Source organism: Miscanthus floridulus, chromosome 8 (genome assembly GCF_019320115.1).
Source record: "Miscanthus floridulus cultivar M001 chromosome 8, ASM1932011v1, whole genome shotgun sequence".
In the NCBI taxonomy this organism is placed as follows: domain Eukaryota; kingdom Viridiplantae; phylum Streptophyta; class Magnoliopsida; order Poales; family Poaceae; genus Miscanthus; species Miscanthus floridulus.
The window spans coordinates 133326734-133343154 of NC_089587.1; the positions used below are offsets into that span (position 1 = coordinate 133326734).

At 46.9% G+C, this 16421-nt stretch overlaps 1 protein-coding gene across 1 annotated transcript; it reads left to right on the top strand.

The window, feature by feature from the left end:
• The first annotated feature begins 15070 nt into the window (after nucleotides 1-15070).
• Nucleotides 15071-15679, top strand: LOC136469902 (uncharacterized). Its single transcript, XM_066467923.1, has 2 exons — nucleotides 15071-15183; nucleotides 15295-15679. The coding sequence occupies exons 1-2, from the start codon at nucleotides 15071-15073 to the stop codon at nucleotides 15677-15679; spliced, it is 498 nt and encodes a 165-aa protein (XP_066324020.1).
• Nucleotides 15680-16421: the final 742 nt, after the last annotated feature.

Sequence of the window (16421 nt, forward strand, 5' to 3'; positions counted from 1 at the left end):
CTATACCTATGGGACGCTTCTCCATCCGACATGTACCTATGGGACCTATAGTTACTCATCCGTGATGCAATTCATCATAAAAGTCTCTGTAAGGTCCTTTCTCCATCCAACATGTACCTACAGGACCCTTCTCCATCCGACCAGTGGGACCCAATGGCTTATGATGTGTACCCGCGGGACCCTTCTCCATCCGACTAGTGGGACTCGATACCTTACGTGTCATGTGTACTTGTGGAACTATTCTCCATCTCCATCTGACCTGTGGGACCTGACTGCTTACATGTCACGTGTACCTATGGGACCATCTAACCTTTAGGACCCAATAGCTTACGTGTCATGTGTACCTGTGGGACCTTTCTCCATCTCCATATGACCTATGGGACCTGATGGCTTGCATGTCACTTGATGCCGCTGGGGTTTAATAAATTCAAACTCAGAAAAACCATGAGACCTTGGACTCTAGGAGTTGAACCCAGGACCTAGATCAAGGAATAGACCATCTTAACCATTGCACTAGATGCCTGGTTGTGTTGACATGTGTTTGGAGTCCTAATAATAGTATATGTTCTCTGTGTGGACATGTTGACTTATATATTGGATGTATCCCCTACAAGTGGAAATAAATCTGTGCCTGTTGGAGTGACGGCGGCAGCGGAGGATCCCTAGTGTGTTGTGGTGGCTCAGGCATCCTTTTGGAGGCTAGGCCATGGGTCTTCCCGGTGGAGCATGGTGACATTGGTGTTCGTGTCTGTTGTGTGCTGTGGTAGAGGCGACAGATCCGATCCACAGGTCTCATTTCTCACCTTTTCCTATTTGCTTCACTATTTTGGTCCTTGCTTGAACATGAGGTATACAAGAAACATTGTAGTGTTGTAGATCTGGTTAGGCCAATGCTGATGAAAAGAACTAGGAGATGGCACTGGTTGGTTTTCTATTGGTGTCTTGGTTTTCTGCATATGTTTAGTGTTCTTATTGTAAATGCTTGTGTGCAACTGGGCCTGTTAATTGTCAAATGCTTGCTTGATTATACCTATCTGTCTAGGCAAACATATAGGCCCTTCGCTTTGGCCTTAAACCATTTTTTCTTTCTAGAACTTGTTTGATTCTACATTTCTGTTTTGTATGCTCCAGTGCCACCAGTGAGTCCTTATGGTATTTTGAACTTGTAACATATCTAAGACCATATTTCTATGCCAATGATGTCTGCATGGTTGTTGGATGTAGTAGGATGCAACTCATATGTTCATTTTTTGTGTCTTCTCCTTGTTGACAACCAAGTTATCCATTTGGTTCCAAACAAGAGGAAGGCATCGAAAGCAAATCAATGCTTTGTGTCCATCATTCACATCATTGAGGTCAATAATGTTTAAGCTGCACATGTTGCTACTAATGCCAATGATGATCACTACCACTTGTTCACTGACATTCTACTTGTGAAAACTGAGGAAGCTCAATTAACCGCTGAAATTGTAATGGTTACAACTCCATTAAATACTACTCTAGTTTGAGTTATATATATCTATGTGGTGCTACTCTAAATTTACATGAGGTCGTACCATAAAAATTGTTAATGTTTGTTAAAGTTGTACTTTAGTATGAGTTGTGGACTTCACTGATGGATCTTTGTTGGATTATTTTCCTCCTCAGTGACCTCATTACTGAGGAAGCTCTCATCATGCTGCACACTGATGAAATGGAGGAGGCCCCCAACAAGAGGAACGCACTGGCAAGCCTCACGGAGGATGTCATTTTTGAGATCCTCTGTCGCCTCCCCGCCCAATCCTTGTTCTGCTACAAATGCATCTATTGCTCCTAGAAAAACCTCATCTCGGACCCCAGCAACCATAGGAGGCTGCCCTAGACTGTGGTTGGCTTCCTCTACGATAGTGAGAACTACAATCAAAACTTCACCACCATCGTCTATGGTGTATGCCCCCACTCTTTGGAATTCTTTGCCCTTCAACATTGACAATGTAGTTCTCTAAGATTACTGCAACAACCTCATCCTATGCTGGTGCCATGGGGCTGATGGATACCGCTATGTTGTCTGCAATCCAATGACCCATAAGTTTAAAATTCTGCCACCTAGCACCCATGATGTTGGCCATGCTGCTGGTGAGGCTCGCTTGGCGCTCGATCTGATAGCCTCCTCACACTTCCATGTGATTGAATATGTGGATGTCAACGCTGTGTGTGTAGGTGTAGAGATCTACTCATCTCAAACTGAAGCATGGATCTATAAGGAGTCTAAATGGGGCGAGCATACTGATGTGACATTTTACAGACAACCAAGTGTGTTTCTTAACGATTGTCTACACATTACGGGGCACTTTGGGGAGTACTCTATGATACTTGCTATGGATATGGAGGGAAACACATGGAGGAAAATTGATAGGCCAGATGGTCTTCACCACTCCATGCATCAAGCTCAGGGTCACTTGTGTGTATGTATGTTGATGGTCCCAATGATTCCAAGCTTTCAATCTAGATCCTTGAAGACTATGGTTCTAATAATTGGACATTGAAGCATACGATCACCACACAGATCCTGTTTGGAAGTATTAATATTAGATTTGGTTGGCTAGATTTTGTTGATGAGGATATAGTGATCACAGTTCAACCAGAATGGAATTGTATTTTCTTTGCTATGGAGGATGGAACAATCATCGCATATAACATGGACCACAAAAAAGTTCATGTCATTCTTGTCCATATCTTTTGGTATGGTAGATGTACCATTAAAAAAGAGTTCATCTACAGCCCATACTATCTTCCATATGTTCCCTTATTCTTGGATTCATTAGCAGAACAGTAAATAAAACTGCATTTGATATATCTCTCTGTCATAATGAAGAATCAATCAAAGTATATGAAGCGTGAAAGAAATAAAGGAAGGTAAATATAGTTGGACGAAGATAAAAACTTCATTCAATTATATACAAAAGTACATTATATAGTATTTCTCTAATCTCTAATGTCTAAAATAACTCATCTTACCAAGGGGACTCATGTTAGATGGTTGACAAATTACATTCAGTCGATTAACATGAGTGAAGATGACAGTCTCCTCCCACAAACACAGTAACACTACCAAGTCTTTTCATTTTCTCAAAATTCCTAACACGGACAAAAATCTCACCACTATGATAGTCTTCGACAATTGCAACAAAGCAATCTTTACCAAGCATATAACGAACTACAACTTCAACAACGATCTGTCGGGGCTATTGATGAACATGATGTCCCTAAGCAACAAGCACCCCTTGTACGATACCTAGGGACACTCCTAGCCGCCAACGCTCAAGCTTGCCGATGGAGTAAACATGGGTGTCGTGGTATGACGACATCTCTCTGTATACATACAAAACAAAAAACACAAGGAAAAAAATCATTTGAAAAAAACCACATATGAAACACTACACCTTGAACAAGCAAGAACTAGCACAAAGCAACAGAATATGGCCTAGGCCATATCTTAGCCTTGATTGAGATCCTAACTAGAATAAAATGACAAAGAAACTAAAACTCACCTCAACAAGGATGATCACTGTTGTTCTATGGGCAACAACTGCTAACAAAGTTGTAACACTACCTCCTTTCCTTGGCTAGCAACTTGCAAGTGAAAAGTAAAATAGACTAGGAAGGATATTTATACTTGACACAGACACTAACAAACATCAGAAGACGTGAGTCCCCATAGCATTACTAATTACTGATAAAATAGATTCAGAAAATGAGTAGTCAGAGTAGTACTTGAGGGCTTGGCGTGTTTTCCTACTCTGATTATGAGAGAGTCTAGCGCGTTAAATACATAGAGCTGTGGACTTTCTCGTTATCAGAGCAGGAAACGTGTCAACCCCTCGACTACTTCACTAGCGATTCGAGTAGTAACGACGACGAGCAATGGGAACATACTCGAGTGATGGCATGTACAGCACTGACTGTGACTCTAGTGAGGAGGAGGACAATCTGGAGTACTGTGACTCATCCAGCGATGAGTCTGGCAAGTCAGCGAATCACTAGAGCACTAGCGAGGAGGAGGATGTTTTTTCTCTTTCTCTGGAAACTCAAATCCCTTTAGAATCCATGATTTTTTCTAGGTTGGAAAATCCATGGGGATATCAATAACCCATTTAGTTATTAATGGAGGGTTTTTCATCCATGGGCCTGCCTTCCCCTTGCTTTCAAATTATGGGCCTTAGTTCACACAAATAAAAAAAATAATCGGTAGATGCAACCCAACAAGCTACAGCGAGTAGGTTTATTTTTTTTGGTAATTTTAGTTGTCAAATTCATGCATCTTTTATTTATATATTATCATCCTCTTTTAGTTTTATGTTTATTTATATTATTATGAAAAAACCAAAAAGGCAACAACTAACTGACCGGATATATAAACAGGTGCATAGGAGAAAAAATGGAAAGACATATATTAGGTAAGTAACATTTTGTCATAATCATCTCCTATTAAAACATGGAATAAATTTGGTCTCTACTGAGCCCTACGCCGAGTAGTCCCGCCAACACGCCCTAAAAATTGATTTTGCACCGCGCCGAGCAGTCCCGCCAACACACACCGAAAATTAGATATCTCTCTTTTGCCCGGATCAAAGAAGCCATAGAGGAGGCTCTGCCAGTAGGACAAAAGGCAGCGCTACCATGAGTCCTAGGTGAAGGCACTCCAAGCAGTTGAGTTCAACATGACCAGGAGTGTTTGCTCTTGGAGTTCGTACTCAGAGGGCTACCGCTGGCAAAAGGGTGGAGGTATCAGCAGTAGGTGAACATAATTCTCCATCACCATGGACACTTGTACCCAGGGATCAATTCAAACTTCATGAATTGGTTGGAGACATTTGTCGGGATGGCACCCTACCTAGCCCTATGAGAGACTGCCCATGGTTACATGATGATAGCCATGCCAAAGAGGAGCCCTCTGAGCTACCTAGCCCTGTTAGAGACTGCCCATGGCCAGATGATGATAGCCATGCCAAAGAGGAGCCCTATGAGCGACTGCCCATGGCCTAATGATGATAGACATGCCAAAGAGGAGCCCTTTGAGCAAACTCCCATCTCCACCCACTTGTAGAACAATGAAAGTTGCCTAGGTTGGTGTTACCTTATGGATGTCTATCAATCAATTCGCACTAGCTATTTGATATCCATGTTACTATTCTAACAATCTGAATATATGAAAACTTTGTAGTACCATTGGCGAGAAGTGTGAGGAAGCCGAGGCCTCAAACTCGTGGAATTTTGCTTGACAAAATGAGCAAATCAATGGTAGGATTGAGGATGCCCATCTCTATTGCCAAGGGGAACAGAAGGCCACATGATCCTATGCAAGCTACCAAGTTTGCCTCAGAGGCAGGTGTAGTAGTCAGGCATCAAATGCCAATTTTGATGCATCGAAAACATTACAAAAAACCCTCTAGTGTCATCCATTATAGGAATTTTGTGGAGACACTAACTGTATGTATGGGTATCCTCTCTTGACATTCAACTCTGCTTCGAGAAACTTTAATGGATTTACTTTTCATTCAAACTACTGCGTGCAGTCAAGGCTAGACATTAAGAAGGCTCACCCACCAACACAAGAAGCTTGCTAGAATGTATTGTAGTCTAGGGTATGGCAGACATGCAATAGGTTGAAGCAAACCTACTTCAATGGCATCCCTACTAATCAGATCCGTATGACCTCTCCTAACCCATGCATGACCAATGCATAGTCGTGTGAACTTGTTGAGACTTGGGCTAGTGCTAAGAACAAGATGTGCGTGAACCAATCAATTTCCTATCTAGTCTTGCTATGGTCTACCCATGCTGTAGTCTAACACAAATGAAGCTATAGGAAACATCTAAGACGAACAAGCAAAACTGTGCAAAAGTGAAGTACCACCAGTCTATAGGATCTTGCTCCTATGTTGTTCAGCTGCAAACATTTATAAGTGATGGTTGTGTTTTATTGTTACTCTTGCCTTTGTATTAATATAAACACAAACTCATTTGCAATGTGAACAGAAGGAGAACAAGAGGAAGGCCACAGAACACGATCAAGGACTTGATGAACAACATGATGATCTAGGACTTGAACAACATGGTCGCCCTCATGAAGATGTGTAATGCTATGGAAGTCTTCAAGGAATTCCATACCAGTATGAAAAAGGGCCTGAGCAATGCTACAAGAGTAGCAGTTGTAAGTACCTTGATTTGCTTTCCTTGAAATCTAATGAACCCACTGCCATAAAAGTAGGAAATGTAGCAAGAGCCTAATGTGGCAACATTATTTAATTTTATAGTTGCAATTTTACACCAATCAATAGGGTACCTGTACATTGTGCTTATGTAATCTCTATCGATAGTAGGCTGCAAACGACCTATGCATTGTGCTTATGTAATCTCTATCAGTAGTAGGCTGAGGAAGTCCTATGCATTACTTGTTATGAATTAATCTCTTGGATTTTCAGTTGAAGTCCTCTTCCACTATCTGTAGTTTTATGTTTTACTGATTGAATTTTGCAGGAAGCTATGCAAGCAGAACCTGTTGCTGATGGGCAGCAACCAATGACTAGTGCTGATGTTGTTTCCAAGGTCCTCTACCTCTACTAAGGCAAGCCCCCCTCCCAGGCAAGTAGGAAAAACCTTTTTTTGAAGAATGCTAGAATCCTGAGATGCTCCACCAAAGTAGAGACATCGGTAGATATGACACTTTGGGAGCAGCTTGCTGGTGAATAGGAAAGTACATTTGAGCTTGTCGAACTAGTGGAAGAACTGAAGGTGAGGACAGAAAAGGCTGAAAGGGAGTTTGGGAATTCAAGCAATAGCAACAGGAGAAGTACAATAGGCTCTATGCGCTAGTCATGCCCTTAAGCTCTCTAGGTATTTGACTCTCAATCTTCAACTCCTGTGGCTTGATGCATTGAACATTTGTGGTGTGTTGTGTGGACGCATGTGATGGTTTGATGTTGTGATACTTTGTTAGTGGTTTGCTGCTGACATGTGAAATGTTAATTGCTGTTATTTGATAGCTAGGCTAAATTGTTTTGTAGTCAATCTATGCAGTAGTGACGATCTCGAATTACTTCTATGATGAATTGATTGTACTCCACGCGGTAGAACTAGAATAGGCCATGTGATCAAATAAAAATGCAACACATGGAGGAACTAGTGCATGGCATGTGAAATAGCTAGGGCATGGCACGTGAGCTATTAAAAATCTGAAACATGGAAGGATGTCATCAAGCCATGTGGCTGAATAAAAATGCGAAACGTGGATGGATAGAGCTGTGACGCGTGGTCAAATAAGAAACGGCCACGTGGACCAATAAAAATAAGCCACATGGTCCAATAAAGAAGTGACACATGATCCAATTGCAACACGACACGTGTGCCATAGAAAACTAACATGTGGAACAACAGGAACCCAACACGTGGTCCAGTAAGAACCTAAAACATGCAAGAACCAGAGATGGCCATGTTGTGCAATAAGAAGGTGACATGTACCCGAACCATCTTCAATGCAACTAGCTATAGCATGTACATGTGGAAAGCATCTCCCATAGAAAGCACCCACCAGCGTGGTAGCCCCCCTGCCATGCATGCCAAAATAATTCTATGATGTTCTGTTTTTTGTCACAGATCAAGCCACTTCTTTGATGATTTCATGAAACTGTCATAGAATTTCAAGTGTGACACGACTCCTATGATGAACCATTTTTTGTCATAGAATTGAAATTATGATGAATTTGGCTCCTTTAGTGACGAAAGCTATTCGTCATAGAAGTGGATATTCCTAGTAGTGTCATCTCCAATGAATTACAAACTATCAGAGGTCCACGACCTCTCTAGGAGAGATCGATGAAGCAGGTGGCCAGGGCGGCGCAGTAATGTCTTCCTTGACAAGTGATGTAAAGTCCAAAGCATGGTCATGGCTCGGTCACATGGAAAAACAAAAAGGTCCATGACCAACGAGCCGCGTGCGGCTGCAAAAAACTTCGTGACCGTGCAAAAAGAGGTCAAGGAAACAACCCCCCATAACACTTGAGCGAGATAGCAACCCTTCTAGCAATCCTGGACCGAGGGTATAGCCCCGAGCCCATGACTTGAGGGCTCATCACAAGGGCCGCTGAAAACGCCCAAAAAGGAAAAACCTTTTTCCAAAACAACTGTCCACAAGTGCCGGAGTGGTCAAGCTGCTTGACAACGTACTAAACCACGACGCCATCACTTGGGTGGAGTCGTCGGGACAACCAGAGGCACCTGCTACAAGTGCGAGAATGAGGCGATAACATCGCCCCCGGTGCTTTCTCGTAGCAACGCAGACTCTAGGGCACAAGCACACAGGGAAGAAGAGAACGGGACTGGACCTGGGTCACAAGTCACCACCATCATGCCGCGCAAAGCATGATAGGGTCACCAAGCCACTACAATGCGTCTCCCAAAACTCAGGGAGTTTCGTGGAAGGAGGAAGCAGAACTCGTAGAGGATTGCGACCCGTGGCTCGGCTGCCTATGGTTTCCAAGAGAAGCTAATTGTAGCCCTCAGAGCTTGTGTTTCAGCAACCCAAAACCTACGGGTTCGGGTAAGTGCTAAAAACACAAGGACCGGTGGTTAACCCGAGCACCGCCTCGATCTTCCCCTGCTCACAAGGTCCCTTCTAGCACTAGTTGTTGGAATGGGTGATGATGGCACCCGGTCGCCGCATGCTACCCTAGCAGGTCAAATGCTTATAACCGCATGGTTGTCTCCAAACCTCTCTCCTTAATCTTTTTAAACTCAGCCTCCGAAAAGCCTAAAAGAAACTCATAGACGTGGTTACAAGTAGTCCAAATGGAAGGTAGGCCTCTATTTGTAGGCCCAAGGGCAGACCGAGTAGCCTGAGATCCCCACACCGCGTGGCGAGCCATGGGAGGTCATAACCATTTCAGATGCCCGCATGAGGTCGGGGAAATCAAGGCCCTCTCGAAGGTAGAGCCAGTACAGCATCGACGAGACCACTCGGCCTCGCTTGGGTCACGAACCCCGATACACAGCTGTGGGGGTATGATCGTCGATACCCACAAGACAAGACATGGGCCGCATCATCAAAGGTGGACCAGCCCACAAAATCAAGGCGTGCGGTGCATGACACTGGTCGGCGTGCACCGTAAGTCTACAAGAAGATGTTATTTATTAGATTTTGTATAATACCAAATAGGATAATTTCTTTATAACCCTACCCCTCCAGAGCATATAAGGAGGGGCAGGGGTCCTCTAGTCGATATCCCCATACGGATCCTAGGCTTAGAATAGGGTACCTCATATCTCATAATACAATCCACCAAAGACACGTGACGTAGGGTATTACGTCAAGCTGACGGTCAGAACCTACCAAATCGCTGTTTTTTGTGTCACCGTCTAGTTCCCTCACGCGTACCTCCACCGATTTATCTTTTATCATGGGTATACCCCTTGGTAGACTGCCGGACGTAGTTTGTCGACAGTGACGTGCTAGGTAAGGAGTGTATGTGCTGATTTCACGGCGAATAAGATGGGATCTTAAGACCAACAACAACCATGGCGATTCGACGTCCCATTTTGCTGTAATACTTCCAACGTACGGCAACGTGGTTCTACATCAAGGAAGATCTGGTAGATCAGGTTTGGTGGCATCGTGCGGCGCCAATGACTTCATCATGGATCCAGATGTGTGCTCCAGTTGGTTCCCTATGCCGATCTGCTCCCTTGGCGCCGTTCGGATCAAGATAGTGGTCTATGGGCCACACGTACGGCGGCTGCGCCGCACGCTACATGCAGTCCCTGTTTTCTTCATGGCAACTAGCGACACGTGGCCACCACTCGCCGAATCCATCTGGTTGCCCGCTTGCTGCAATCCATGTCCGGATGCAACGGCTGTCGCCGGCCACCGCACGCGTGTCAACATGAGCTGACAAGCCCATCGGTTGAAGATCCGGACGCATCTCCCAAGAAGCCAACTGCAACACACGATCGATCTACAGGGCAATGCAGCCTCACGTCAACTACACCAAGTTTGCATGTGCGCATGTATCTCCACGAGGCATGCTACACTGGGAGGCGTTCTATCGTCGCGTGATGTTTTCTCCAATCATCAACAAGCAAATAAGGAAGGCGTGCGATATACAAGACAACAAGTGGACAAACATGTGATCTGCATGTCCATACTGATTAGAATAATCATACTTTAGTTTGCAGTGGCACATGCACGTGAGTACATCCAGATTTAGCAATAGAAACAGCTAACTCGATTCCTTAATCTGCAATTCAATATTTTTGTACGTATGCAGACTTATTTGTCTTTACTTTGCTATTGTCAATGGCAGCCGTGATGATCCTCATCACCCTCGAGATCACGTACCTACTGGCAGGTGACACGTAGGAGTTTCCGGGTTTTCAGGCTACGGCGGCGGCACTTACCTACTCCCTCCGTCCCACATAGACCGTTGTTGGGGAGTAGCATTTGAATGTCTAGATTCCCTACGTTTGCCATGCATCTGGACTCCTCCTCTGCCTACATTTAGAGAATCTTTGATGAACCCACCCAGAAGCTACAATGACACAAATAAAGGGACACAGGGAGTACTACACAAAGCCAACAATCAAAGCTATTGGCATATGCATATGCGCCAGATCGTACATGTAGCTGCTGCGTGCCCATCTGACTACATCAAGCTGTCCAACTCCATTTACCCATAAGCGAGCCACCAAGCGAGCTGCCCGAGTCATAATCGAGCCATTCGCGCCGCATCCATCTACTCACACATCATACATGACAACTGCTCCGCTTGGCCATCTCCGATCAGATCAAATATGGCTACGTCAGAGATCTCCCCAAATCTGATCTGCCTAAGGCCGATAAGTAAAATAAGGACGATGTCTTCTTGACTACTCGCTCCAACCACCTGCCGCGTCACAATGATGATCGCCGTGGAGAACGGCACTGTGACAACCGCGACTGTCGCCATGACGACAGTTCAGAAAGCTCGAGGGCTAGACAATTTCGTCAACGTCGACCAGATAACGCCATATGCCACCGACCAGACGTTCTGTCTAAAGCTAAGTCATGCTTTAACATTTTTCTAAATATTCCCCAACTTTCATATATCTCCATGAAGTTTCTTTGAGCTGTTTTCTCCATGTTTGCTCTCCAAACGATTTTCTTTCATGTATACCATCTTAAATATGACATATAGCTAAGCCTAAGGCAAATCCCCGAACAATCATGTTGATGCTCGGATGTTCTTAGAGACGGCCCTATCTTTGGTTTCTTCCTACACATGCACGAGCACCTACCCTCTGCCTTAGGGGTGGTCGGCAGCGCCACCTTAGCGACGCCCTACTCTCTTCCTACACGCACACAGGCTCCATGCTCTGCGTTATGGTTAACAGGCTAGCTAGGGCTAGAGACTCAGCTACACACTAACTGGTCGTACAGTTTATGTTGAATATCGATATTAGGGATATCTTGAGGAAGGCAGTTAACGGTCATGAACATTAATTCGCCCGGATGGTCCAAGACGTATTTAAGGTCTCACCCAACCCCGAGGGCTCAAGCTCCGTCTTGCCCGACTCGGAGGGTGTGGGCCCCGTTTCGCCAAACCCCTAGGGTACGGGCTTCGTCTCGCCCAACCCCAAGGGTGCGGGCCCTGTCTCGCCAGACCCCTCGGGCGCAGGCTATGTCTCGCCTGACACCCAGGGCATAGGCTCTGTCTCGCCCAACCCTAAGGGCGCAGGCACCGTCTTGCCAGACCCCTCGGGTGAGGGCTTCATCTCAAACGACCTCGAGGGCGCGGGTCCTGTCTTGTCAGACCCCTTGGGCGTGGGCTCCGTCTCGTCTGACCCCAAGGGTGCGGGCTCCATCTCGCTAGACCCCATGGGCGTAGGCTTCGTCTCGCCTGATCCTGAGGGCGTGGGCTTCATCTCGCCAGACCCCTCAGGCGTGGGTTCCGTCTCAGCCGACGGGGATCCATACCGCCTCCAACCACTATGGGTCTAAGAGTACGACCCAAGGGTCAAACTTCTAACACTAGGAGGGAAGTGGGCACGTCTCGACATGACCCATGGCCATGCGAGACCATACCTAGGGGCTCACGTCGCCAACAGTGTCGGGCGTGCCAGCGTTGTGCTGCCTAATCCTCGTACGACTTCTGATAGGAGTACTTGTTGACCACGCTGCCTGCCAGAATGGAGTGGAGCGCCGCGACCAGATGAAAATGCCTACGTATGGCGCCAGTGATGAATAGGGCCATGATATGGAGCTGTCCCTATCATCATTTATAGGACCGATAGGACCGCATGAAGGAGATGAAGGATGCTACAACCCTGGAGGCCTTCTTCTCCCTCGCTTTTCTCTTTTTCTCAATCTTTCTCTCTCTATAACCTACTCCTTCCCCTTCACCTATAAAAGGGGAAGCAGGATGCCCCATGAAGGGGTGGGGCATGAGCACACGGCTGAACGAGCTCTACAAGACTCCACTCTTTTTTATCTTTTCACCAGAGACTTGGGACCTTGTCCCTCTCTCGCCTGTTTGTAACCCCTACTACAAACTAGTGCATGTAACATGAGCAGTAGCAGACTAGACGTAGGGACATTCCACCCAAACCAGTATAAATCCTTGTGTCTTCCGAGCACACCATCTGGGCTAGATGCACAGATCAAATTTATGACATAGTGGTTCAAAATACTGACAGTTGGTGCACCAGTTATGGGCTTTTTGCGCATCTGGATGTCCACATCAGGCCTCGGATGGGGAGTCACTATGTCAGCTAGGTCCCGGGCGTGCATGTCCGCTTCATGAGCCTAGACTTTGTCGTTGCAACGGAGAGAGAGAGTTGGTGCAGGCTCCCACCATCGTCTAGCCTCTCCACTCCACCGGCCTCGACATGATTGTCGAGGCGCTTGAGGATCTATAGCTGCATGCACCGAAGGTCCATGTCCCCGGGAGCGACTGGCTCCTCGACTTTGATTATGGGATGCTAGAGCACTAGCTTGATGCCTTCTTGGGACCCTAACCACCCCATGAGGACCTGTGCTACCTCACCTTCTCATTCACCAACGTCATAACATAGCTTGGTCTACACCACGATAGCATTCCCATTTGGTCTGCGCAACATCGCAAGGACCATTGGTCACCTCACGGTACAACATGCATGCCTGTCCCCCACGGATGATGAATTCATGGGTATGATGGACTACGTCGTGGAATCATTCCACGACCTTCTCATGGAAGATTCAGAGTCGCTCTCTAACTCTGACTCTAGCAGGGGAGCCATCACCACTCACAAGAATGTTTTATGGAAGGTACCCTCGAGGGACGCATCAAAAGCATCCATGGGGGAGGGGCTATCACACCAAACAACCTTGACAATGAGGTCAAGGGACATGTAGGGGCCCTTCCTCGCATGTGGGTGGAACAGCTAAGGGTGTAGCACCAGGAGCTCGAGGATGCACCACTCCAACTAGAGCAGGAGCATAGAGCTCAAGCGAGAGATCAAGCACCGTAGAAATGTTGGGTGTGCGCATGCCATGGCCCATGACGTGAACTAGAGGATCATCAAAGATGATGGAACCCTCCCACACTTTGCCTGGGCAAGTCAGAACATCACTGCCATGGTGGCCTTGCTCTGAGGTCTCCTAGAGCCCATGACACCTGAGGATTGTCGTTCTCATCACAAGCTCCGCACGCTGCTAGAGACCTCACTGTCTCGGTGATGCGAGCTCGATGCCAATCAGCGCCCACCCTTGGGATGACATGTCAGGGATGTGTTTATCCACTAGGTACCATGCAGCGGCGAAGGGCGCATCGTGGCCCCTATGCATGAGCGTCTCGGCCTCTACCATCATGAATGTAACACCCTAGATGCTCGTAGGCATGGACAAAGTGATGAGAGAGAGGAAGCCAGCCATGGTATCACCCTCATCATGGCATATGCTATGATAGCGACGAGGACTGTAGATCGAGCCCTGACCTATCGAGATCCTAGGCCTTTGGTCAACACATCCTCAACGTTGCCTTCCCATAGCAGTACTAACCACCGACCAACATCCTAAAATACTCTAGGGAAACAAACCCCAAACTATGGCTCGAGGATTATCGGCTTGCTTGCCAAGCCGGTGGAGCAGATAGTGACAGTTTCATTATCCGCAACCTCCCATTGTTCTTGGCTGATTTTGCATGAGCATGATTGGAGCACCTTCCGCCCAACCAGATTCAAAGTTAGGCAGACCTCAAGGAGATTTTCATGGTAAACTTCTAGGGTGCCTACACATGTTCTAGGAACCCGTGTGATCTCAAAAACTGTCGATAGAAGTCTGAGGAAACTCTTCGTGAGTACATCTGGTGCTTCTCCTGGTAGTGCAACGAGCTATCCGATGTCGCTGACGATGACGTTATAGGAGACTTCCTGTCCAGGACCACCTACGAGTCCTTGCTTCACAAGCTAGGACACAAGGGCCGCAAACCACCAAGGAGTTTATCATCATCGTCGCCAGCCATGCCTCAGGCAAGGAGGTGGTTGGAGCAATTTTCTACCATCCCAAGGGCAAGGCGAAGAAGGACGAGGACGTAGGCGAAGGCGCCTCCAACTGCCCCAACAAGAAGAAGAACAAGCAGTGGTGCGAGGGCTCTCTCATGGCCGCTATTGACCATAATGGGGAGCGGAAGCCCACCAAGGGTACCTCAGACCACTTCGAGAAGTTGCTTGAAGGGCCATGCCCGAACCATGCCTTCCTCGTCAAGCACCTATACAAAGGTTGTGCCCTCATGAAGCAGTTCTTGTCCTGTGGCTCCAATAGGGGGGAGCATAGGAAGGAGCCCAAGCCAGTGGCAGGCGACGCTAAGGGGAAGGGTGATAGCTTTCCAATGCTGGATGGCTGCCTCATGATCTTTGAGGGGTCAGCAGCCTATGACTCCAAGCACCGCTAGAAGCTTGCACGCCATGAGGTCTATGTGGCGAGCTGACCATGCCTTTGTTCCTCCAATGGTTAGAGTCCACCAACACCTTTGATCAGACCAACCACTTAGAAAGCATCCTATAGCCGGGAAGATACCCGCTCATGGTCGACCCAATCATCGGCACGAAGCGGCTCACCAAGGTACTGATGGATGGAGGCAGCGGCCTCAACATCATGTACGCTGAGACGCTCGATGCCATGGGCATCGACCGATCGTGCATCTAGCCAACCAGGGCACCTTTCCATGGCATCGTGCTTGGAAAGCAGGCTGTGCCACTTGGGCATATTGATATGCCCATCACCTTTGGGAATCCAACCAATTATAGGACAGAGACCCTTACCTTCGAGGTGGTCGGGTTCCACGGGACCTTCCACATCATCCTAGGACATCCATGCTATGCGAAGTTCATGGTTGTCCCCAACTACACCTATCTAAAGTTGAAGATGTCGGGTCCACACGAGGTCATCACCGTCGACACCTCCTTCCAGCGTGCCTACAAGTGCGAGGTCGAGTGCTGCGAATATGCCACGGTGATTGTCACCTCTAAAGAGCTTGCATCCATCAGGGAGGAGTTCATAGAAGAAGCACCCAACCCCAAGCGGTCGGCTAGGTCTTTTGAGCATGTGGAGGGTGCCAAGGAGGTTCTCATAGACCCCAGCAGCTCTAAGGGCAAAGTGGTGCACATCGGCACCACACTTTCCTCCAAATAGGAAAGCACGCTCATTGACTTCCTCCATGCCAATAGGGACATCTTTACATGGAGACCCTTGGACATGCTAGGCATTCCGAGAGAGGTCACTGAGCATGCCTTAAAGATCAGGCCAGGCTCCAAGCCAGTGGAGTAGTGCCTACATCACTTCGACAAGGAGAAGCATGGGGCCATCGACGAGGAGATTGCGAAGCTTTTGGTGGCCAGATTCATCAAGGAAGTGTATCACCTTGAGTGGTTAACCAATCCCGTTCTTGTAAGAAAAAAGTGTGGGAAATGGAGACTATGTGTTGATTACATGGGTCTCAACAAAGCATGTCCAAAGGATCCATTTCCTTTGCCATGCATAGATCAAGTAGTCAACTCAACCTCAGGGTGCAAAACCCTTTGCTTCCTTGATGCGTACTCTGGATACTATCAAATCATGATGAAAGAGTCCAACTAGCTTATGACGTCTTTCATCACCCCATTTGGATCATTTTGCTACGTCACAATGTCATTCGGTCTAAAAATTGCAGGGGCTATGTATCAGCTTTGTATGCTCAAGTGTTTCAGGGATCTCATTGGGCGAACCATTGAGGCCTACATAGATGACATCGTGGTCAAGTCTAAATGTGCTGACCAGCTCATAGCTGACCTAGAGCAGACCTTCATGAAAACTCTGAGCAAACGACATCAAACTCAACCCCGAGAAATACATTTTTGGGGTCCTGAGGGGTATGCTGCTAGGTTTTTATCGTCTT

What these genes read in the sequence shown, in the direction of transcription:
- LOC136469902 (XM_066467923.1), top strand. Translation starts at nt 15,071, where the DNA reads ATGGTCGACCCAATCATCGGCACGAAGCGGCTCACCAAGGTACTGATG. An exon ending in GCCATGGGCATCGACCGATC is followed by an intron (nt 15,184 to 15,294) that starts GTGCATCTAGCC and finishes AACCAATTATAG; the next exon opens with GACAGAGACCCTTACCTTCG.